Raw genomic sequence first — 25,000 nt, forward strand, 5'->3', positions numbered from 1 at the left:
GTCCAACCAGATATGTTGACCTGGAGTCATACACTACCCTTATAATTTCTCTTATTCAGTTTTGCCTTTTGCACATATTTGAACTCATTTATCAGTTACACACATTTAAATCAACTTATCATTAATCAGTTACACACATTTGAATCAACTTATCATTAATCAGTTACACACATTTGAATCAACTTATCATTTATAAGCAGTAATGCAGTTTACACCTATTTTAATCAATTTATCATTCATAAGCAGTTATGCAGTTGCACTTATTTGAGGGATAGATGGAAGATAAAATGTGTTTCAGGAACATCCTCAGCGGCGGTGTCCCTCGTCAGGTCGGGCCCCCGGCTGCTAAGCTTTTTCTCTTTCTCTTGCCGTGTCGTGGTGATTCACCAAGGTTGCTCTCAAACCTCGGGCCGATCCTGCCGTGCTTAACTGGGGAACGTTGGGAATGGTGTTCAGGCCGGGGAAAGGACGTACTAGACTCACCCTGGGTGACACAACTCAAACACCCGATTTAACCAACTCTTATATACACACACACACACACACACACACACACACACACACACACACACACACACACACACACACACACACACACACACACACACACACACACACAGGAGAAGGAACAACATGTACGTTGGATAGATAGACAGGTGAAGGAATCTATGGGAAGTGAATCACAGAACATGTCCATGTTGTACTGACAGAGAAGGAGAGCTGTCTTCACATCCACTCCCTGCTATCTTACACACAGCAACGTGATCCAGCATCACAACTCAAACACCCAATCTAACCAACTCTTATATACATACAGACACTCTCTCCTGTGTTATTCTCAGAGTTCATCATCAGTCTGATTTGATCATCTAATCATTCATCTGGATTGTCAGATGCATTTCCATCAAAAAAACTAAAAAACATGTAAGCTTCTATTTTTTGTCACTCTATTTCAGTCTATTTTACTATCAGATGCATTTTATTTAATATATATGTGACATGTGACATAATATATATGACATTTAATATATATGTGACATAATATATATAGTGTGTAGGATTGTTGTGTGTAGTTATATTATGTTTTACTATATATATATATATATATATATATATATATATATATATATATACTATATATATATATATAGTAAAACATAATATAACTACACACAACAATCCTACACACTACACACTACACCCTACACACTAGGAGAGGGAACATCTGTACATCCAACATCTCAGTGAAAACACACCACTATCCAACTGCATCATGTTATGATCCGTCATCTTTGAGCCTTTGGTGTTCAGTGTGATCTCCCTGAGACTAGTTTACACAGGGTCACAGAACAGCCACTGTACCAAAGATAAAACCCTGGGTAGAGTGGCTCAGTGAATGTGGAGTGGAATGTGTGCAGGCGGGTCCGTGTATCAGAGGAGACGCTGTAGAAGGACAGAGTGCCGGCCGGCCAGTCCAGATACACTCCTACTCTGTGGGAGCCAGAGGAGGAGACAGGTATGACAGTGTTCTTCTTATTGTGACAGGCGGAGTAACTGTTATCAGAGCACCTCAGACTCCAGGACTTGTCATTGTATCCCAACACACAGTCTTTACCCCCTCCTCTCCTGCTGATTCCTTTATATGTCACTCCTATAACAGCCCCTCCCCCACTCCTCTCTACCTCCCAGTAACAGCGCCCAGTCAGACCCTCTCTACACAGGACCTGTGCCCAGTAGTCAAATCTCTCTGGGTGATCAGGATACGGCTGCTTCTCTCTCCCCCCTGTCACCTTTCTGTTCTCCTCAGACAGAGAGAGGAGTCTGTATGCTGTGTTTGGGTCCAGTGTGAGCTCACAGGCATCTGATTGAGAGGGCAAAAATAATCATCAAATCAATACAATTGAATAAATTACAATGTTCACAATGTGATCTTGTTATGGCAACATTCTTTTTTTCACAAAATATTACTTATTAATTTAAAATGTTTTACAAGGGATACAACAAATTCACATTTACTAATGTTTTAGATTTACATATGAATACAATACTGGTGCTCTGTTTGAACTCTGCTGTACCCTGGTTCTTGAGTAAAATCACAGTCCTATTCTCTACAGCGATGGTGACTTACATTTGATCAGCCCAGGTTTGAGCCTGCACTCTCCAACATGGTCCACACTATATCAAACACAGAAGAACACACAGAGGTTGAATGACACACTCACAATCAAGAGGAAAATAGATACAGTGCATTAATCTCATTGATATGTCCAGCCACATATTCAGCCTTTACCTGAGTGTCTGTAGTTTACAGAGCGGATCTTTCTGTACAGCAGAGAGCAGCGCCAGTCCTGAGTCTCCTGGGTGATTGTAGCTGAGGTCCAGCTCTCTCAGGTGGGAGGGATTAGACCTCAGAGCTGAAGCCAGAGAAACACAGCCTTCCTCTGGGACTCCACAGCCTGACAACCTGGGGAAATAGTGTCACTCCATCTGATATCAAGAATCTGATTATTCCTCTCTAATGTACATGTGCAGCTTTAAATCCTCTTCATTTGCCAGTTGAAAGACCACATGTGAATGAGGAATACAAATAAATACATGCAGACAAACGATCACAGAGCGTGCAGACAGAGCAGCCCCCCCTCCCACCTCACACACACACACACACACACACACACACACACACCACACACACACACACACACACACACACAGACACACACATGCACACACTATAGTAATTGATTGGAAGATAATGTACATTGTCTGTCTCAATTATTGACCCTTTCAGTGCAAGTATCATTGATTCCATAGAATGATAATGTAACATACACTTAGGAATTATGTGTCTGACAACAACAATAGTCTCAGACCTCACCTCAGTGTCTGTAGTTGACAGTGTGGACTCCCCAGTCCAGCACAGAGCAGCTTCACCCCCCCGTCACCTAGATCATTATTACTGAGGTCCACCTCTCTCAGGTGGCAGGAGTCTGAGCTGAGAGCTGAGGCCAACGCTCCACAGCATCTCTCTGTGAGGTGACATCCATTCAGCCTGAATGAGGAATACAAATAAATACATGCAGCCAAACGATCACTGTGGTGCGTTATGATAAGAATTCATGATTCAAGCCAATCGCAGGCAGGTTTGTAGTCATTGTTTTTCTAAGTGTGGTATATTTGCTAGCTATTGGGTTAGTGCAGTATTGTGGAGCCCCATCAGATGATCTAAGGCCAGATTGTTCAGGAATTGAGGAGAGTAACGGTATCCAGAGAGTGCCCCCCCCCCACACACACACACTCTTTGAAATTCTGCCTTTAATGATAAATAGAGCTGAATATGATGTCATTATAAGCTGTACAATACATAATTGTTGCATTGTGTGTCTTATTCCCATGCTCCCTCCTTGATAGTGTGAGGGGAGACAGATTTCTCATCTGTCATTTATGATATTCTTATAATCAATATAGCAAAACAACAATCTATTTTAATCAGTATGACCATGTCATGATGATTATATTTTTTCAGTCATACACTGTTCATTGATTCCTTCATGATCAGTATTGGACTCGTTTATGATTCTATGTAGTAACGGTACGAATCAAGACAGCCAGTCAGGTTGACAGCGGTTATATCTGTCCCCTGGGTTATATCTGTTGGTGGGGATGTGCTGAGCCAGCTGCAAGGCCATCCTGACCTAAAGGTCGGCCTCTTGTTATTGAACTGTGAATGTGTTGCTGTCCCTATGAAATGGTTACTCAAAAACACCCCATCTGAGATAGGTAAGACGGTATCCTTCATCGCTTTTTTTTTTTAATTATGAAGACCGCTCAGATTGTGGACCTTATATTGATTTATTCATCTTTTTGGAGGGGAAAGTAGTCCTAGGTTAACGGTGCATGCACAGGATGACGGTCTGGGAGTTGACAAAAGAAAAAGGTGGAATACAAATAAAGTGGTAGGACTAGTGTTGTCACAGTGAAGAGTTTAGGAATTGATTGGAAGATCATGTAAATGTTCTGTCTCCATCATTGAGATTTGCAGTGTAAGTATCATTGACAATTTAACACACTTAGGACTGATGTGTCTGACAACAAGAATAGTCTCAGACCTCACCTCAGTGTCATTATGATAATAATTCATGAGTGAGAGTTATAGTTTCTCTCAACAGGGGAGCAAGCAACCATGGATACTTTTGTAGTGACTCGATTTCTACGTCTGGTATAATGTATTTGCTTGCTATTGGGTTAGTGCAGTATTGTGTAGTCCCATGAGCTGATCTAAGGCCAGGTGGGTCAAGATTTGAGTAGGGCAACATATTCAGAGAGTGAAGACAGAGAAGACCCCCTCCCACCACACACACACACACACACACACACACACACACACACACACACACACACACACACACACACACACACACACATGCACACGTACACACACTATAGGAATTGATTGGAAGATAATGTCCTTCGTCTGTCTCAATTATTGAGCCTTTCAGTGCAAGTATCATTGATTCCATAGAATGATAATGTAACTTAGGAATGATGTGTCTGACAACAAGAATAGTCTCAGACCTCACCTCAGTGTCTGTAGTTGACAGTGTGGACTCCCCAGTCCAGCAGAGAACAGCTTCACCCCCCCGTCACCTAGATCATTATAACTGAGGTCCAGCTCTCTCAGGTGGCAGGAGTCTGAGCTGAGAGCTGAGGCCAACGCTTCACAGCATCTCTCTGTGAGGTGACATCCATTCAGCCTGAATGAGGAATACAAATAAATACATGCACACAAACCATCACTGTGGTGCAAGAATTCATGAGTGAGAGTTATAGTTGCTCTCAACAGTGGACCAAGGATACATGTATTTGCTAGCTATTGGGTTAGTGCAGTATTATGTGAGCTGATCTAAGGCCAGGTGGGTCAGGAATTGAGGATGGAAACATATTCACTGGGTGCAGACAGAGCAGCCCCCCCTGCCACCACACGCACGCACGCACACACACACACACACACACACACACACACACACACACACACACACACACACACATTATATCAGAATTGATTGGAAGATAATGTACATTGTCTGTCTCAATTATTGACTATTTCTGTGCAAGTATCATTGATTCCATAGAATGATAATGTAACAGATATTTAGGAATGATGTGTCTGACAACAAGAACAGTCTGAGACCTCACCTCAGTGTCTGTAGTTGACAGTGTGGACTCCCCAGTCCAGCAGAGAGCAGCTTCACCCCCCCGTCACCTGGATCATTATTACTGAGGTCCAGCTCTCTCAGGTGGCAGGAGTCTGAGCTGAGAGCTGAGGCCAACGCTTCACAGCATCTCTTTGTGAGGTGACATCCATTCAGCCTGAATGAGGAATACAAATAAATACATGAAGCCAAACGATCATTGTGCTGCATTATGATAAGAATTCATGATTCAAGCCAATCACAGGCAGGTTTGTAGTCATTGTATTTCTAAGTGTGGTATATGTGCTAGCTATTGGGTTCGTGCTGTGTTCTGTAGCCCCATTAGCTGATGTAAGACCAGATTGTTCAGGAATTGAGGAGAGTAACGGTATTCAGAGAGTGCCCCCCCCCCTTCACACACACACATACACATAAACTCTTTGAAATTCTGCCTTTAATGATAAATAGAGCTGAATATGATGTAATTATAAGCTGTACAATAAATGATTGTTGCATTGTGTGCCTTATTCCCATGATCCCTCCTTGATAGTGTGAGGGGAGACAGATTTCTCATCTGTCATTTATGATATTCTTATAATCAATATAGCAAAACAACAATCTATTTTAATCAGTATGACCATGTCATGATGATTATATTTTTTCAGTCATGCACTGTTCATTGATTCCTTCATGATCAGTATTGGACTCGTTTATGATTCTATGTAGTAACGGTACGAATCAAGACAGCCAGTCAGGTTGACAGCGGTTATATCTGTCCCCTGGGTTATATCTGTTGGTGGGGATGTGCTGAGTCAGCTGCAAGGCCATCCTGACCTAAAGGTCGGCCTCTTGTTATTGAACTGTGAATGTGTTGCTGTCCCTCTGAAATGGTTTCTCAAAAACATATTATCTAAGAAAGGTAAGACAGTATCCTTCATCGATTTTTTTTAAATTATGAAGACCGCTCATCATGGTAAAATAAATGCACGCACGGGATGATGGTCTGGGAGCTGACAAATGAAAAACGTGGAATACAAATAAAGTGGTAGGACGAGTGTTGTCACAGTGAACAGTTTAGGAAATGATTGGAAGATCATGTAAATGTTCTGTCTCCATCATTGATATTTGCAGTGCAAGTATCAATGACAACAAGAATAGTCTCAGACCTCACCTCAGTGTCTGTAGTTGACAATGTGGACTCCCCAGTCCAGCAGAGAGCAGCTTCACCCCCCCGTCACCTAGATCATTATGACTGAGGTCCAGCTCTCTCAGGTGGCAGGAGTCTGAGCTGAGAGCTGAGGCCAACGCTTCACAGCATCTCCCAATGAGGTGACATCCATTCAGCCTGAATGAGGAATAAATACATGTTGCCAAACGATCACTGAGGTGCATTATGATAAGAATTCATGATTCAAGCCAATCACAGGCATGTTTGTAGTCAATGTATTTCTCAGTCTGGTATATTTGATTGCTATTGGGTTGTGTAGCCCCATCAGCTGATCTCAGGCCAGATTGGTGAGGAATTGAGGAAAGAAAGGTTATTGAGAGAGTGCCCACCCCACCACACCACACACACACACACAGACACAGACACAGACACAGACACAGACACACACACACACACACACACACACACACACACACACACACGATATAGGAATTGATTGGAAAATAATGGACACTGTCTGTCTCAATCATTGAGCCTTGCAGAGCAACAAGAGTATCATTGATAATGTAACAGACACTTAGTAATGACGTGTCTGACAACAAGAATAGTCTGAGATCTCACCTCAGTGTCTGTAGTTGACAGGGTGGACTCCCAAGTCCAGCAGAGAGCAGCTACATGCAGCCAAAAGATCACTGTGGTGCATTATGATAAGAATGCATAAGTGAGAGTTATAGTTGCTCTCAACAGGGGAGCAAGCAACCATGGATGCATTTGTCGTGACTGGATTTCTACGTCTGGTATCATGTATTTGATAGCTATTGGGTTAGTGCAGTATTGTGGAGTCCCATGAGCTGATCTAAGGCCAGGTGGGTCAGGATTTGAGGAGGGCAAACATATTCAGAGAGTGAAGACAGAGCAGCCCCCCCCTCCCACCACACCTCGCTGTTGGGCCAGGTTTCCGTGAGAACCATCATGTTGCAGTCCGTCATCCATGTGTGTGTGTGTGTGTGTGTGTGTGTGTGTGGGGGGGGGGGGGGGGGGGGGGGGGGGGATCCGCAGCCGCAGTTCATCCATCTTGTCTCATCCAGGGAAGGAACATCGGTGAGGAGAAAAGACGAGGTAGTGAGAGTCGATGTGGATGTTATCTTGAGCCGAGCTCTCAGCCCACCTCGGCTCCCTCGGCTGGGTTTTCCATCCCGGTCGGTGTAGCGGAGTCAGCTGGTCCCGCTGTTTGCTCTAATCTCAGGTATTGCGTCGATAAAAGATGTCTGGAATGCCGGAGGCCGATGTCCAGAAGTTGTCGTCGGCTGTACGATATGGACGCTAAACTGTTTTTAGCGAGAATACTTGAAATAAACAAGGAAATAACCACTTAATTCAGCGAGACAGCGGGCTTCGCGATGTATGCGCGCCGCCCATCTTGGTACACGCCCTCCCTGCGTGATTGGTGGATTTGGTAGCAGGCTAGGTTGAGTCGCTCAGACGCTGCCTTTTGATTGGTCGATTCGCACGTCCGTCTTCTTCGCTACACGTGTTGTCGTATTGACAAACATTTCAGTGACATGCGCGCGATGTCCAAGATGGCGGCGCGCATGCATCGCGAAGCCCGCTGTCTCTCCAGAGTTTGCGAATTAGTGGCTATTTGCGTGTTTATTTCAAGTATTCTCGCTAAAAACAGTTTAGCGTCCATATCGTACAGCCGACGACAACTTCTGGACATCGGCTCCGGCATTCCAGACATCTTTTATCGACGCAATACCCTGAGATTAGAGCAGAACAGCGGGACCAGCTGACTCCGCTACACCGACCGGGATGGAAAACCCAGCCGAGGGAGCCGAGGTGGGCTGAGAGCTCGGCTCAAGATAACATCCACATCGACTCTCACTACCTCGTCTTCTCTCCTCACCGATGTTCCTTCCCTGGATGAGACAAGATGGATGAACTGCGGCTGCGGATCCCCCCCCCCCCACACACACACACACACACACACACACACACACACACACACACACATGGATGACGGACTGCAACATGATGGTTCTCACGGAAACCTGGCCCAACAGCGAGGTGTGGTGGGAGGGGGGGCTGCTCTGTCTTCACTCTCTGAATATGTTTGCCCTCCTCAAATCCTGACCCACCTGGCCTTAGATCAGCTCATGGGACTCCACAATACTGCACTAACCCAATAGCTAGCAAATACATTATACCAGACGTAGAAATCCAGTCACGACAAATGCATCCATGGTTGCTGGCTCCCCTGTTGAGAGCAACTATAACTCTCACTTATGCATTCTTATCATAATGCACCACAGTGATCTTTTGGCTGCATGTAGCTGCTCTCTGCTGGACTGGGGAGTCCACCCTGTCAACTACAGACACTGAGGTGAGATCTCAGACTATTCTTGTTGTCAGACACGTCATTACTAAGTGTCTGTTACATTATCAATGATACTCTTGTTGCTCTGCAAGGCTCAATGATTGAGACAGACAATGTCCATTATTTTCCAATCAATTCCTATATCATGGTTCTGTGTGTGTGTGTGTGTGTGTGTCTGTGTGTGTGTGTGTGTGTGTGTGTGGTGTGGTGGGGTGGGCACTCTCTCAATAACCTTTCTTTCCTCAATTCCTCATCAATCTGGCCTGAGATCAGCTGATGGGGCTACACAACCCAATAGCAATCAAATATACCAGACTGAGAAATACATTGACTACAAACATGCCTGTGATTGGCTTGAATAATGAATTCTTATCATAATGCACCTCAGTGATCGTTTGGCAACATGTATTTATTCCTCATTCAGGTTGAATGGATGTGACCTCACAGAGAGATGCTGTGAAGCGTTGACCTCAGCTCTCAGCTCAGACTCCTGCCACCTGAGAGAGCTGGACCTCAGTAATAATGATCTAGGTGACAGGGGGGTGAAGGTGCTCTCTGCTGGACTGGGGAGTCCACACTGTCAACTACAGACACTGAGGTGAGGTCTGAGACTATTCTTGTTGTCAGACACATCATTCCTAAGTGTATGTTACATTATCATTCTATGGAATCAATGATAATTGCACAGAAAGGCTCAATAATTGAGACAGACAATGCACATTATCTTCCAATCAATTACTATATAATGTGCGTGCGTGCGTGCGTGCGTGCGTGCGTGCGTGCGTGCGTGCGTGCGTGCGTGTTGTGGCGGGGTGGCTGCTCTGTCTGCACCCTGTGAATATGTTTGCCCTCGTCAAATCCTGACCCACCTGGCCTTAGATCAGCTCACACAATACTGCACTACCCCAATAGCTACCAAAATACATTATATCAGAAGGAGAAATCCAGTGACTATAAATGTATCCATGGTTGTTTGCTCCCCTGTTGAGAGCAATTATAACTCTCACTCATGAATTCTTGCACCACAATGATCGTTTGGCTTCATGTATTTATTTGTATTCCTCATTCAGGCTGAATGGATGTCACCTCACAGAGAGATGCTGTGAAGCGTTGGCCTCAGCTCTCAGCTCAGACTCCTGCCACCTGAGAGAGCTGGACCTCAGTAATAATGATCTAGGTGACGGGGGGGTGAAGCTGCTCTCTGCTGGACTGGGGAGTCCACACTGTCAACTACAGACACTGAGGTGAGGTCTGAGACTATTCTTGTTGTCAGACACATCATTCCTAAGTGTCTGTTACATTATCATTCTATGGAATCAATGATACTTGCAAAAAAAGGGTCAATGATTGAGACAGACAATGTACATTATCTTCCAATCAATTACTATATAATGTGTGTGTCTGTGTGTGTCTGTGTGTGTGTGTGTGTGTGTGTGTGTGTCTGTGTGTGTGGTGGCAGGGGGGCTGCTCTGTCTTGACTGTCTGAATAACTTTACTCTCATCAAATCCTGACCAACCTGGCCTTAGATCAGCTCATGGGAGTCCACAATACTGCACTAACCCAATAGCTAGAAAATACTTTATACCAGACGTAGAAATCCAGTCACTACAAATGTATCAATAGTTAATTGCTCCCCTGTTGAGAGCAACTATAAGTCTCACTCATGAATTCTTGCACCACAGTGATCGTTTGGCTGCATGTATTTATTTGTATTCCTCATTCACATGTGGCCTTTCAACTGACAAATGAAGAGGATTTAAAGCTGCACATGTACATTAGAGAGGAATAATCAGATTCTTGATATCAGATGGAGTGACACTATTTCCCCAGGTTGTCATTCTGTGGAGTCCCAGAGGAAGGCTGTGTTTCTCTGGCTTCAGCTCTGAGGTCTAAGCCCTCCCACCTGAGAGAGCTGGACCTCAGCTACAATCACCCAGGAGACTCAGGACTGGCGCTGCTGTCTGCTGTACAGAAAGATCCACTCTGTAAACTACAGACACTCAGGTAAAGGCTGAATATGTGGCTGGACGTATCAATGAGATTAATGCACTGTATCTATTTTCCACATGATTGTGAGTGTTTCATTCAACCTCTGTGTGTTCTTCTGTGGTTGATATAGTGTGGACCATGGTGGGGAGTGCAGGCTCAAACCTGGGCTGATCAAATGTAAGTCACCAACGCTGTAGAGAATAGGACTGTGATATTACTCAAGAACCAGGGTACAGCAGAGTTCAAACAGAGCACCAGTATTGTATTCATTTGTAAATCTAAAATATTAGTAAATGTGAATTAGTTGTATTTTGTGAAAAAAAGAATGTTACCATAACAAAATCACATTGTGAATATTGTAAGTTATTCAATTGTATTGATTTGATGATTATTTTTGGCCTTTCAATCAGATGCCTGTGATCTCACACTGGACCCAAACACACTATACAGAAACCTCTCTCTGTCTGAGGAGAACAGAAAGGTGATACGGGGGAATGAGAAGCAGCCGTATCCTGATCACCCAGAGAGATTTGACTACTGGGACCAGGTGCTGTGTAGAGAGGGTCTGACTGGGCGCCATTACTGGGAGGTAGAGTGGAGTGGGAGAGAGGCTGGTATAGGAGTGACATATAAAGGAATCAGCAGGAGAGGTGGGGGTCATGACTGTGTGTTGGGATACAATTACAAGTCCTGGAGTCTGTTCTGCTCTGGTAACAGTTACTCCGCCTGGCACAATAATAAGAAGACTGTCATACCTGTCCCCTCCTCTGGCTCCCACAGAGTAGGAGTGTATCTGGACTGGCCGGCCGGCACTCTGTCCTTCTACAGCGTCTCCTCTGACACACGGACCCTCCTGCACACATTCCACTCCACATTCACTGAGCCCCTCTACCCAGGGTTTAGGGTTTGGGGCTATGGCTGTTCAGTGACCCTGTGTAAACTAGTCTCAGGGAGATCACACTGAACACCAAAGGCTCAAAGATGACGGATCATATATATATATACATTATTAAATTAAATAAAATGCATCTGATAGTAAAATAGACTGTAATTGATAGGAAATAGGTTCAGCAATTGAGCGACAAAAAAACAGAAGCTTACATGTTTTTTTGTTTTTTTTATGGAAATGCAACTGACAGTGAAACAATCCAGATGAATGATTCAATGATCAAATCAGACTGATGATGAACTCTGAGAATAACACAGGAGAGAGTGTCTGTATGTATATAAGAGTTGGTTAGATTGGGTGTTTGAGTTGTGATGCTGGATCACGTTGCTGTGTGTAAGATAGCAGGGAGTGGATGTGAAGACAGCTCTCCTTCTCTGTCAGTACAACATGGACATGTTCTGTAATTCACTTTCCATAGATTCCTTCACCTGTCTATCTATCCAACGTACATGTTGTTCCTTCTCCTGTGTGTGTGTGTGTGTGTGTGTGTGTGTGTGTGTACGTAAGAGTTGGTTAAATCGGGTGTTTGAGTTGTGTCACCCAGGGTGAGTCTAGTACGTCCTTTCCCCGGCCTGAACACCATTCCCAACGTTTCCCAGTTAAGCACGGCAGGATCGGCCCGAGGTTTGAGAGCAACCTTGGTGAATCACCACGACACGGCAAGAGAAAGAGAAAAAGCTTAGCAGCCGGGGGCCCGACCTGACGAGGGACACCGCGGCTGAGGATGTTCCTGAAACACATTTTATCTTCCATCTATCCCTCAAATAAGTGCAACTGCATAACTGCTTATGAATGATAAATTGATTAAAATAGGTGTAAACTGCATTACTGCTTATAAATGATAAGTTGATTCAAATGTGTGTAACTGATTAATGATAAGTTGATTCAAATGTGTGAAACTGATTAATGATAAGTTGATTCAAATGTGTGTAACTGATAAATGAGTTCAAATATGTGCAAAAGGCAAAACTGAATAAGAGAAATTATAAGGGTAGTGTATGACTCCGGGTCAACACATCTGGTTGGACCTCGTAGTGATAACGGTTTAACTGATACTGAAGTAGGCAACCAAATGCATTAATGTTTGACTGTATAATTCTTACTCAGAAATCATTACTGAAGTAGGCCACCATACTAATGTTTGACTGTATAATTCTTACTCAGGGATGATTACTGAAGTAGGCTAATCATGTGTGCTAATGTTGATTGTATACCATATGTACTAAATGTTAACTTTGAGAAATGCCTAGATTAGTATGGCACAAAAATGCTCGACGGAGTGAAACTGGGACTTCTCTAAATTCCACAGGCAGAGTAGGGACAGACTGATAGGTTTTATTCTTTTCTAATCTTTTATCATTTTTTGAATACTAGCATTTTACCTTTTAATCACTCTGCCTGTAATGCTGCAATGTTTTAAGCCATCATTAAATAATTTAACCTGCATTTAAAGGAACAGTTTTCTCAATTTTAATTCTTAATTCTTCTTCTTCTTATTATTATTATTATTATTATTATTATTTTATTTTTTATTTTTTTAGTCATTCCATCCCTCATAAGCCTTTTTACCTCCTCCTGGTAACATAAAATAGTATAGACTACTGTGCATAATACATCTTAGGATCTGAAGGGTTATATCTGGACCCTTATTGCCTCCTTTGGGTAAATTATCCTTACCGATAAACCCTTTATCCGCAACCACACCAACTGGCACTCATATCAGATTAGAGCGGTCGTTAACCATAGAGACTACCCACTTCTGTGTACAGTTTTTAGGATTGGGGTGATTTTTCAGTGCAGCTGAGGTGGGTAGAGGAAGATATGGGAGGAACTATGGGATGTAGACCGTTAACAGCGGAGTGAATCTAATCGACACCAACCTACATAGGACCAGTCAGCATCTGACAGGGTAACACCCCTCAGGCTGAGGATCCATAACCTGTTATCTGAGGGTTGGTCGGGGGTTCTGTACAGAGCCTAAATTCCCGGGAGACAAAGGAGGATTCCACCGTCAAGTGTGAGAACCAATTATGCACTGGGAATTGTGACACTTTTTCCGTACCTCCAAGATCCATTCTCCAAACAAGGATATGTAAGTTCTTGTTTTCTATGTGAAAACCCAAACCATTGTATTTTCTATACTTTCTTCCCTTTTTAGTTTCCTTGTTTGTATTTAAATCCTGTTTCAGATGAGTATATAGGTTTCTCAGCCTTGTATTTCCCACTAGTTTTTGTAAAGTTTTATATTGTCAGTGTCTAAACTTATTGTGTTGAGCAATTTATATGAATATGTGTGCCTTGGTTTTGTTGTCTTAAACAAGAACACTACTATGATCCTGAGGGTAACACTGGCTACATTGCATGGAGGATCAAGACGGTTCAACGCAACACCTCTGCTGGCTCCCGGGGTCATTCAGTTATTCAGACAGTTATTCAGGATGGTCCAAAAACCAGACGAGAATCTTTGTTAGCCTGTGAACAGCTATTTGGTGAGGAGTGCAGGGAGGCGATATCTACAATCAGACATTCAACTGATGAATCTGTGGTCAGAGACAAAATGAGAGTGACTTTCGAGTATCGACAGAAGATGGTCCATGATGAGGATGCATCATCATCAGTCCTGGATGTGTTCCTTCGTTTCCTTGATGTGCCTGGATTGGTAAGAAAATCTTTAGCTTTTGTAGTAGTTTCAGTATTTGACCCCACCATTTCCCTTTGTCATCTATACTGAAATCTGTATATCAAAATATTGTCTCCTTGTTTGTAGATAGACCAGGATTTCTCCATGATGTTTGGTGACGAAGTGTCTCAGAAATTCCTGGCAAAGTGGTCAACATTCTTCAAGCCAAAAGTCATCGCAGACTGCAAGACTCTTCCACCAAATCAGTACATTGTTGAGCTGCTGTCAGGAACTGAACCTCAACCTGAGGACAACCACGGTCAGTATAGACGGTTTTGTATTTCCAAAAAATATCATTAGTGTTCATTAGTGTCTAATTTCATTCTTTTGTGATGTCTTTAGGATGGGACAGTGATATGTCGTCAATCCTTTTGCTGCTGCATCTGCTCCCTCCGACCTCAAGAGGCCAGAAAAAAACAGCCAAGATCAGTTCAGCTCAAGCAGCCAGCCATCTTGTGAGATATCTTAAGGTATGCAAAAGTTAATTTTTAAACCTCAGATGTGCACTTTGAGGGGCAGATTATTTTGGAATTCTGAGACATACATCATCTCATTTTGTTCATTCCATCTGTAAATAAGCTGTGATGAAACGCTTGGTGATAAAAAACCATGCAAAGAGTTTAATTTTCATATTTACTTTGTCCCTTTTCTGACCTACAGGAAGGAGCCAGTGTGACTACCTTCCTTGAGACTGCTGACACAAAACAACCATTCCTCCTCTGCATCGGTGATCAAAGGAATGATATCCAATGGTTCTACCTTGTTATCGACCGAAAACCGATACCATGCGAGGCACATACATCAGTGGCAGCTTTTGATGAACTGTTCAAAACTCACTACGTCTTCAGTCTTTCATATGACGAAGCTCTTTGTAATTTCTACACATTTATCCAAACCACAATTTACAACATCGATATCGGAAGAGCAAAGGAGAGCCCACGTGTTAAAGAACTTAGAGCAAGACTGCTGCAGCGAGAGGACTGAATTTATAAACAGCCTTCAAGATGTTCACATGTTTTGTATGTAAAGCGCACCACAACATTTTTTTGGTTCTTTGTCAACATCTAAAATTTCAACATGGTCTATATCCTGGCAAAACGTTACGTTTAAAATGTGGAGAGCTAGGTTGTCCATTATCATGTTGTACTAAAAGTGGCTTCCGAAAGCACCTCAACAAGGTGCATAGTCACAGCATGGATCAAGAGGTTGATACTAATCAGGATGTTGCCACTCAGAAAGAATGTGAGGCGGAATGTTCAAGTGATCGCCCAACTGTTGTTGCCACTTTGCAGATTCCACCGGTACCAACAAAGCTTTGTGAAGTAACAAGTCAGCTACCTTCAATGTGTGGATCAATTGTTGCACATCTGCAAGCATCAGGTCTCCCTGAAAGTGCTGTCCAAACAATTGTTTGTTCAATGGAAGAAGTCGTTAATGACGTCCAAAGCCAAGCTCGAGTAGCAGTTCTCAAAACGGTTTCTCCTGAAACTAAGAGTTCAGACATTTCTCAAAAAATAGAGCACTGTTTTGATCAATTAGGTAATCCTTTTTCAGAATTAAACACGGGGGCAAAGAGGCATAAATATTACAATGAAAAATGGGAAATTGTTGAACGTAAAGAATATGTCCTTGGGGTGAGACTGAATTTGCGCAGAGATAGAACTACAGGTGTCTACAATCAGGTTCCTGTAACAAACAAGTGCATGTATGTGCCGATTCTGGGTACACTCAAATCCATATTCAAAAACAGCCAAGTAAGAGAGAGCTTTTTACAGGACAAACAAAGTGAAAATGGTATTTACAAAGACATCAATGATGGGTCATATTTTCAAAATCATGCCCTGTTCTCACAGCAAAAGCATGCTTTACAGATTCTACTCAATTACGACGATTTTGAAACTGCTAACCCTCTAGGTTCCAAGAAGGTGATACACAAAATTGGGGGTGTCTACTTTACTCTAAAAAATCTTCCACCCAGGTGTAACTCAGTACTGATGAATGTACATCTTGCAGCTCTATTCTACACTGAAGATCTGAAGACATATGGTTTTGATGTGATACTAAAGCCTCTTATTGATGACCTGAAAATCTTAGAAACCGAAGGAATACAGCTTCCTTGTTTTGAACAACCATTGCTTGGCTCAGTAATTCAAGTAACAGGAGATAGTCTGGCTTTAAATAGCTTGTTGGGGTTTGTGGAATCTTTCAGTGCAACACATTTTTGTAGGTTTTGTTTAATGAGTAAGGAAGATGTGCAATCTGTATTTACTGAGAATCATCCTGGGTTAATTTTCCGTTCCAAAGAGGGTCATACTGAACATTGTAGGGCACTAAATGAAAATCCTGAACTGCGTTCATTATATGGTGTTAAAAAGTCATGTGTGCTCAATACATTAGAGTATTTCCATAACACTGATAACTATGCTGTTGATATAATACATGATTTGCTAGAGGGTGTGGTACAGTATGAACTTAAGCTGGTTTTTGAGTACCTTGTTAAACAGGGCTATGTCTCTTTGAACTCATTGTCAGACAGGATACAGAGCTTTAATTACGGTTCCACAGAACATAAAAACAAACCAAGTGGGTTAAAGATGGATGATAAGAGCAAACACCCGGGTCAGAATGCCGTCCAGTCATGGTGTCTTCTGCGCAACACTCCACTTATATTGGGTGATGTCATTGAAAGGGATAACAGTCACTGGAACTTTCTGCTGCTTCTAATACAGATAGTCAATATAGTGTTTTCCTACACCACAACTGATGGGATGATGTCTTACTTGAAACATCTGATCTGTGATCACCAACATCTGATCTGTGATCACCATACTCACCATACTCTGTTCAAAGCATTGTTTCCCAACAAGAAGTTGATCCCCAAGCACCATTTGATGATACACTATCCGAGATGCATGCAAAAAATTGGCCCTCTTATCCATATGTGGTGCATGCGATTTGAAGCCAAACACACATTTTTCAAAAGATGTGGTAAAGATTTAAAAAATCTCACCAAATCATTGGTGAAGCAGCATCAGCGCCAACTGGTGTTTCAATTTAAAAATTATTGTTTTAGACGATTTGAATTTGGTCCTAAAACATCAAAAACAATCAGCACCTTGCAAGGTGGGGAAGAACTTAGTCAGACATTATATTTAGAAGCATGTTCAAGTGTTTCAAGCACCAACTGGGTCAGAAATGATGGTACTGAGTACCAGGTTGATTTGTTCATATGCACTGGATGTACCGATGATCTCCCTGCTTTCAAAAAGATCTGTGATATTATTATATACGAAGAGCGTGCTTTCATAATAGCCTGTAATGTAGAAACAATGTACTATGATGACCACTTTAATACCTACTGTATAGAAGACCAAATGGATGAGTTTTCTGTTATCTGCGTGGATGAACTGACTCATTTCAAACCATTTGACAAGCAGTGCTCTAATGAGAATAGTCACAAAGCATACATAGTGCCCTATTCTTATATGTAGAAAAGTTCTCAGTAAATACAGATTGCACTTCTGTCACAAAGGTGTCGCAGTGAAGTTGTTACATTATTTTTATTTTTTTATTTTGAATAAATAAGCCTCAAAGTCTGGTACTATTCTGCGACATACATCATCTAATTTTGTTCATTCCATCTGTAAATAAGATGTGATGAAATGCTTAGTAATAAAAACATGCATATTTACTTTGTCCCTTGGCTTACCGACAGAAGGGAGCCAGTGTGACGTGTACATTTAAATTGTCTTTGTTTTGTCTGCCATTTATCTGCCATCAAGATCTGAATGATAACAAAATAAAACATGTTTTTTATAAAGCAATCAACTTGTATGTCATTCTTATTTTTAATTGGTTCATTTCCGAATTATTTAAATATTTAAATGTTTTATTTTAATTGTATAGTAGCATATTTTGACTTTTTAGTGTTAATGAGGCAACTCCTTTTATAGAAATTCAAATCACACTGAGAGAGTTAATTTCTAACACTAAGCACTGGAGTTGAAAACATGTAACACTGGTAAATGTTAACCAGTGTTAAATTTCAACTATAGAAATAGTTGATATTAACTCTATTATAGTGGAAACATGTCAACACTTTCAAAATTGTTAAATTCACTCTGTGGGGAGTGGACCCCTCCGGACACTTTAAATGTGTTGAAATTAACTCTTTTAGAGTTAATTTGAGTCTGTCGATTTTGCTGTGTTGTGAATCAACTACTAGTGATTCGACTACTAGTGATGATTAAACTACTAGTGATTCAACTACTAGTGATTAAACTACTAGTGATTCAACTACTAGTGATTCAACTACTAGTGATGATTCAACTACTAGTGATTCAACTACTAGTGATTCAACTACTGATGATTCAACTACTAGTGATTCAACTACTAGTGATGATTCAACTACTAGTGATGATTCAACTGCTAGTGATTCAACTGCTAGTGATTCAACTACTGTCTCCTGGCAGTCAGGCCCTGTACAGGTGCCCCGGACCAACCCTCCGACTAACAGGTATGGACCTCAGCCTGCAGGGTCTTACCCTGTACAGGACCCCGGACCAACCCTCTGACTAACAGGTATGGACCTCAGCCTGCAGGGTCTTACCCTGTAAGCTACTTCCTAACAGGTCCGGTGTAGGTTGGTGTCGATTAGACTCACTCCACTGTTACCAGTCTACGTCCCATAGTTCCTCCATTGACTTCCTTTACCCACTTCAGTTGAACTGAAAACTCCCCCGAAAACCGTACACAGAAGTGGGTAACCTCTATGGTTAACGACTGCTCTAATCTTATATGAGTGCAAGTTGGTGTGGTTGCGGAAAGGTGTTTATCGGTAAGTACAATTTACCCAAAGGAGGTAATGATGGGCTAGATATAACCATTCAGATCCTATGATGAAATATGCATAGTAATCTATAACATTTTATGTCACCAGGAGGAGGTAAAAATACTTTTGAGGAATGGAATAGTTCAATAAAAATAACATTTTAAAAAATTTAGTTTAGAAAACTGTTACTTTAAATGCAGGTTAGATTGTTTAATAATGGCTTGAAGCATTACAGCATAGCTAAGTTATCATAAAAATGGGTTACAGACAGAGTATTAAAATATTAAAATGATGAAAATATAAAAATGATAAAAATTAGAAAAGAATAAAATCTCTACCTCTATCCCTCCTCTGCCTGATCTACTTGTCTGTGAAATTTAGAGAAGTCCCAGTTCCTCTCCGTCGAGTGAAGCCGGTTCCTCTTTCCGCCACGGCTGTGGTAAAGAGCCGGTGTTATGCTCCCCTGGCCGAGGGACTCTGATTCCCGCAGAGTGTCTCAGCTTTGCCCCCTGAAACTGCTCTACCGGTCTCAGCTTTTCCTCTAAGACCGTTCTTCCTCAAAGAAAGGTCCGCCAGGTCCTCTGTTGCAATCCAGTGGCGAGTCCGTTAGTCAGGATTTGATCAGAGTGTGAACTCCGGCCACGGAGAACTTCTCGGGCACCAGACTATGAGAGCTCCAGTTCCACCCCGGGGTGAGGTATCCAACACGCTCCGTCCCGCTCCGGTTCTTCAGGTTTTAACGCTCCTCAGCGGGGAATGACAGCTGCGCTTCTCCGGGGAGCTCTTTTTATACTCTGCTTTTGATCCAAAACCTCCCATATGACATCATCTTTGTTTACAAAAAACAAACAGAGCGGTGTTTTAACCCTTTTGGCAGGTAGCTAGTACCATGGCTAAGCTAATCTAGTGGCTAAGTAGCTTGCTTCTAAAGTAAATAAGGAAGTGCTTTTAGGGAAGTCCTATTAAGGAAGTTTTTCTGTCCCTCAACTCTCAGTGTTAGAATACCTCATCAAACAGTAATACAGTATAGTAATCAAATATCATAGATCAAAACCAGTAAATCACTCTATACTTCACATTGTTACACTTAATCATTCTTATCATTTTCATACTTGATTATGGACACAGTAGTACTTTTTGTTGGGGATTCCCACCACCTGACCTACTTCACCCCGTAGGCCCTATATAATATCCCCTTTTATGCAATAATAAAACTCTGTATCATCAAAATAAACTTCAGTAATATAGTATCATATTTCAGTAATCATCCCTGAGTAAGATTACACAATCAAACATTGGTATTCTTATATTCTTAGTACTTTCATTGGTAGCATGCCGTCATCATAATGAGGCCTAAGCAGACATGTTGACACGGGGTCATACACTCACACTCTAGTTCCTCTTAAGCAGTTATGCAGTTACACATATTTGAATCAACTTATCATTCATAAGCAGTTATGCGGTCGCACCTATTTTAATCAACTTATCATTCATAAGCAGTTATGCAGTTTACACCTATTTGAATCAACTTATCATTCATAAGCAGTTATGCAGTTGCACCTATTTGAAGGATAGATGGAAGATAAAATGTGTTTCAGGAACATCCTCAGCCGCGGTGTCCCTCGTCAGGTCGGGCCCCCGGCTGCTAAGCTTCTTCTCTTTCTCTTGCCGTGTCGTGGTGATTCACCAAGGTTGCTCTCAAACCTCGGGCCGATCCTGCCGTGCTTAACTGGGGAATGTTGGGAATGGTGTTCAGGCCGGGGAAAGGCCGTACTAGACTCACCCTCGGTGACACAACTCAAACACCCAATCTAACCAACTCTTACATACAGACAGGAGAAGGAACAACATGTACGTTGGATAGAGAGACAGGTGAAGGAATCTATGGAAAGTGAATTACAGAACATGTCCATATTGTACTGACAGAGAAGGAGAGCTGTCTTCACATCCACTCCCTGCTATCTTACACACAGCAACGTGATCCAGCATCACAACTCAAACACCCAATATAACCAACTCTTATATACATACAGACACTCTCTCCTGTGTTATTCTCAGAGTTCATCATCAGTCTGATTTGATCATCTAATCATTCATCTGGATTGTCAGATGCATTTCCATCAAAAAAACTATGTAAGCTTCTATTTTTTGTCACTCTATTGCAGTCTATTTTACTATCAGATGCATTTGATTTAATTTAATATAATATATATATATATATATATATAGTAAAAAATAATATAACTACACACAACAATCCTACACACTACACCCTACACACTACACACTGGGAGAGGGAACATCTGTACATCCAACATCTCAGTGAAAACACACCACTATCCAACTGCATCATGGTATGATCCATCATCTTTGAGCCTTTGGTGTTCAGTGTGATCTCCCTGAGACTAGTTAACACAGGGTCACTGAACAGCCCTGGTACCAAAGCCAAAACCCTGGGTAGAGGGGCTCAGTGAATGTGGAGTGGAATGTGTGCAGGAGGGTCCGTGTGTCAGAGGAGACGCTGTAGAAGGACAGAGTGCCGGCCGGCCAGTCCAGATACACTCCTACTCTGTGGGAGCCAGAGGAGGAGACAGGTATGTCAGTCTCATTATTATTGTGCCAGGCGGAGTAACTGTCATCAGAGCAGAACAGACTCCAGGACTTGTCATTGAATCCCAACCCACAGTCAACATCCCATCCTCTCTTGCTGATTCCTTTATATGTCACTCCTATACCAGCCTCTCTCCCACTCCTCTCTACCTCCCAGTAACGGCGCCCAGTCAGACCCTCTCTACACAGCACCTGTGCATAGCGCTCAAATCTCTCTGGGTGATCAGGATACAGCTGCTCCTCTCTCCCCCGTGTCACCTTTCTGTTCTCCTCAGACAGAGAGAGGCGTCTGTGTGCTGTGTTTGGGTCCAGTGTGAGCTCACAGGCATCTGATTGAGAGGGCAAAAATAATCATCAAATCAATATAAATGAATAACTTACAATACTCACAATGTGATCTTGTTATGGCAACATTATTTTTTTCACAAAATATTAATGATTAATTGAAAATGTTTTAAAAGGGATAAAACTAATTCACATTTGCTAATATTTTAGATTTACATATGAATACAATACTGGTGCTCTGTTTGAACTCTGCTGTACCCTGGTTCTTGAGTAATATCACAGTCCTATTCTCTACAGCGGTGGTGACTTACATTTGATCAGCCCAGGTTTGAGCCTGCACTCTCCACCATGGTCCACACTATATCAACAACAGAAGAACCCACAGAGGTTGAATGACACACTCACAATCATGTGGAAAATAGATACTGTGCATTAATCTCATTGATACGTCCAGCCACATATTCAGCCTTTACCTGAGTGTCTGTAGTTTACAGAGTGGATCTTTCTGTACAGCAGAGAGCAGCGCCAGTCCTGAGTCTCCTGGGTGATTGTAGCTGAGGTCCAGCTCTCTCAGGTGGGAGGGGTTAGACCTCAGAGCTGAAGCCAGAGAAACACAGCCTTCCTCTGGGACTCTACAGCCTGACAACCTGGGGAAATAGTGTCACTCCATCTGATATCAAGAATCTGATTATTCCTCTCTAATGTACATGTGCAGCTTTAAATCCTCTTCATTTGGCAGTTGAAAGGCCACATGTGAATGAGGAATACAAATAAATACATGCAGCCAAACCATCACTGTGGTGTAAGAATTCAAGGACAATTGCACTATTGCACTATACTCCCCTCCCCTTCTCTTACTCAATACCACTGCTCTTCTGTACATACCTGTTCATACTGTTCATAATGCACATAATGCACATATCCTATATTTTCTTTAATACTACTGTACATACTTGTTTATACTGTTTATACGGCATTCCATATTTATATTTATTCTGCATCTACCTCATGTTACTGTTAATACATATATACTGCTAGACTGCATTACCCATACAGCTCATATGCTGCTACACTGCTCATACTGTAACTATTTATTCTGCTATAATGCTACTGCTACTCACATACTGCTATACTGCACTGCTATATTATACTGCTTATATTACTATATTATACTGCACTACTACTGATCATTTATTGCACTACCTGTAAATACTGTTCATTGCACTTTCTGCTATTTTGCACTTCTGGTTAGACGCTAACTGCATTTCGTTGTCTCTGTACTTGTACTCTGCACAATGACAATAAAGTTGAATCTAATCTATAGTTGCTCTCAACAGGGGAGCAAGCAATATGTTAGATTGGTTAGTGAATTATTGTGGAGCCCCATCAGCTGATCTCAGGCCAGATTGGTGAGGAATTGTCGAAAGAAACGTTATTGAGAGAGTGAACCCCCCCCCCCCCCCCCCCTACCCCACCACACACACACACACACACGCACACACACACACACACACACACACACACACACACACACACACACACACACACACACACACACACACACATTATATAGTAATTGATTGGAAGATAATGTACACTGTCTGTCTCAATCATTGAGCCTTTCTGTTCAAGTATGATTGATTCCATAGAATGATAATGTAACACACTTAGGAATGATGTGTCTGACAACAAGAATAGTCTCAGACCTCACCTCAGTGTCTGTAGTTGACAGTGTGGACTCCCCAGTCCAGCAGAGAGCAGCTTCTCCCCCCCGTCACCTAGATCATTATTACTGAGGTCCAGCTCTCTCAGGTGGCAGGAGTCTGAGCTGAGAGCTGAGGCCAACGCTTCACAGCATCTCTCTGTGAGGTGACATCCATTCAGCCTGAATGAGGAATACAAATAAATACATGCAGCCAAACGATCACTGTGGTGCATTATGATAAGAATTCATGAGTGAGAGTTACAGTTGCTATCAACAGGGGAGCAATTAACAATGGATACATTTGTAATGACTGGATTTCTACGTCTGGTATAATGTATTTGCTAGCTATTGGGTTAGTGCAGTATTGTGGAGTCCCATCAGCAGATCTAAGGCCAGGTGGGTCAGGATTTGAGGAGGGCAAACATATTCAGAGAGTGAAGACAGAGCAGCCCCCCTCCCACCACACACACACACACACACACACACACACACACTACAGTAATTGATTGGAAGATAATGTACATTGTCTGTCTCAATGATTGACCCTTTCAGTGCAAGTATCATTGATTCCATAGAATGATAATGTAACAGACACTTAGGAATGATGTGTCTGGCAACAAGAATAGTCTCAGACCTCACCTCAGTGTCTGTAGTTGACAGTGTGGACTCCCCAGTCCAGCAGAGAGCAGCTTCACCCCCCCGTCACCTAGATCATTGTGACTGAGGTCCAGCTCTCTCAGGTGGCAGGAGTCTGAGCTGAGAGCTGAGGCCAACGCTTCACAGCATCTCTCTGTGAGGTCACATCCATTCAGCCTGAATGAGGAATACAAATAAATACATGAAGCCAAACGATCACTGTGGTGCAAGAATTTATGAGTGAGAGTTATAGTTGCTCTCAACAGGGGAGCAAGCAACCATGGATACATTTGTAGTCACTGGATTTCTACGTCTGGTATCATGTATTTGCTAGCTATTGGGTTAGTGCAGTATTATGTGAGCTGATCTAAGGCCAGGTGGGTCAGGAATTGAGGATGGAAACATATTCACTGGGTGCAGACAGAGCAGCCCCCCCTGCCACCACACGCACGCACGCACGCACGCACACACGCGCGCACACACACACACACACACACACACACACACACACACACACACACACATTATATCAGAATTGATTGGAAGATAATGTACATTGTCTGTCTCAATTATTGAGCCT

At 42.4% G+C, this 25,000-nt stretch overlaps 2 protein-coding genes across 2 annotated transcripts in view; one reads left to right on the top strand and one right to left on the bottom strand.

Annotated features, from left to right (window-relative positions):
- The window catches only part of LOC310823703 (stonustoxin subunit beta-like), a gene marked incomplete at its 5' end in the record, with an annotated part of 18,088 nt that extends 6,386 nt beyond the window's left edge, over positions 1 to 11,702 (top strand). The window contains 2 exons of the mRNA XM_083696558.1: positions 11,175 to 11,316; positions 11,374 to 11,702. Coding sequence (XP_083552684.1) covers positions 11,175 to 11,316; positions 11,374 to 11,688 — 457 coding nt within the window. The 3' untranslated portion in view covers positions 11,689 to 11,702. The remainder of the gene's footprint in view (positions 1 to 11,174; positions 11,317 to 11,373) is intronic.
- A 9,611-nt stretch (positions 11,703 to 21,313) lies between these two features.
- The window catches only part of LOC310823902 (NLR family CARD domain-containing protein 3-like), a 38,864-nt gene continuing 35,177 nt past the window's right edge, over positions 21,314 to 25,000 (bottom strand). Inside the window, exons 5-9 of the mRNA XM_083696842.1 lie at positions 24,424 to 24,597; positions 23,791 to 23,964; positions 22,553 to 22,726; positions 22,391 to 22,437; positions 21,314 to 22,123 (exon numbers count right to left, since the gene is read on the bottom strand). Of these exons, the coding sequence (XP_083552968.1) occupies positions 21,594 to 22,123; positions 22,391 to 22,437; positions 22,553 to 22,726; positions 23,791 to 23,964; positions 24,424 to 24,597 (1,099 nt within the window). The 3' untranslated portion in view covers positions 21,314 to 21,593. The remainder of the gene's footprint in view (positions 22,124 to 22,390; positions 22,438 to 22,552; positions 22,727 to 23,790; positions 23,965 to 24,423; positions 24,598 to 25,000) is intronic.

This window comes from Argentina silus (assembly GCF_951799395.1).
Source record: "Argentina silus genome assembly, chromosome: Y".
Classification (NCBI taxonomy): domain Eukaryota; kingdom Metazoa; phylum Chordata; class Actinopteri; order Argentiniformes; family Argentinidae; genus Argentina; species Argentina silus.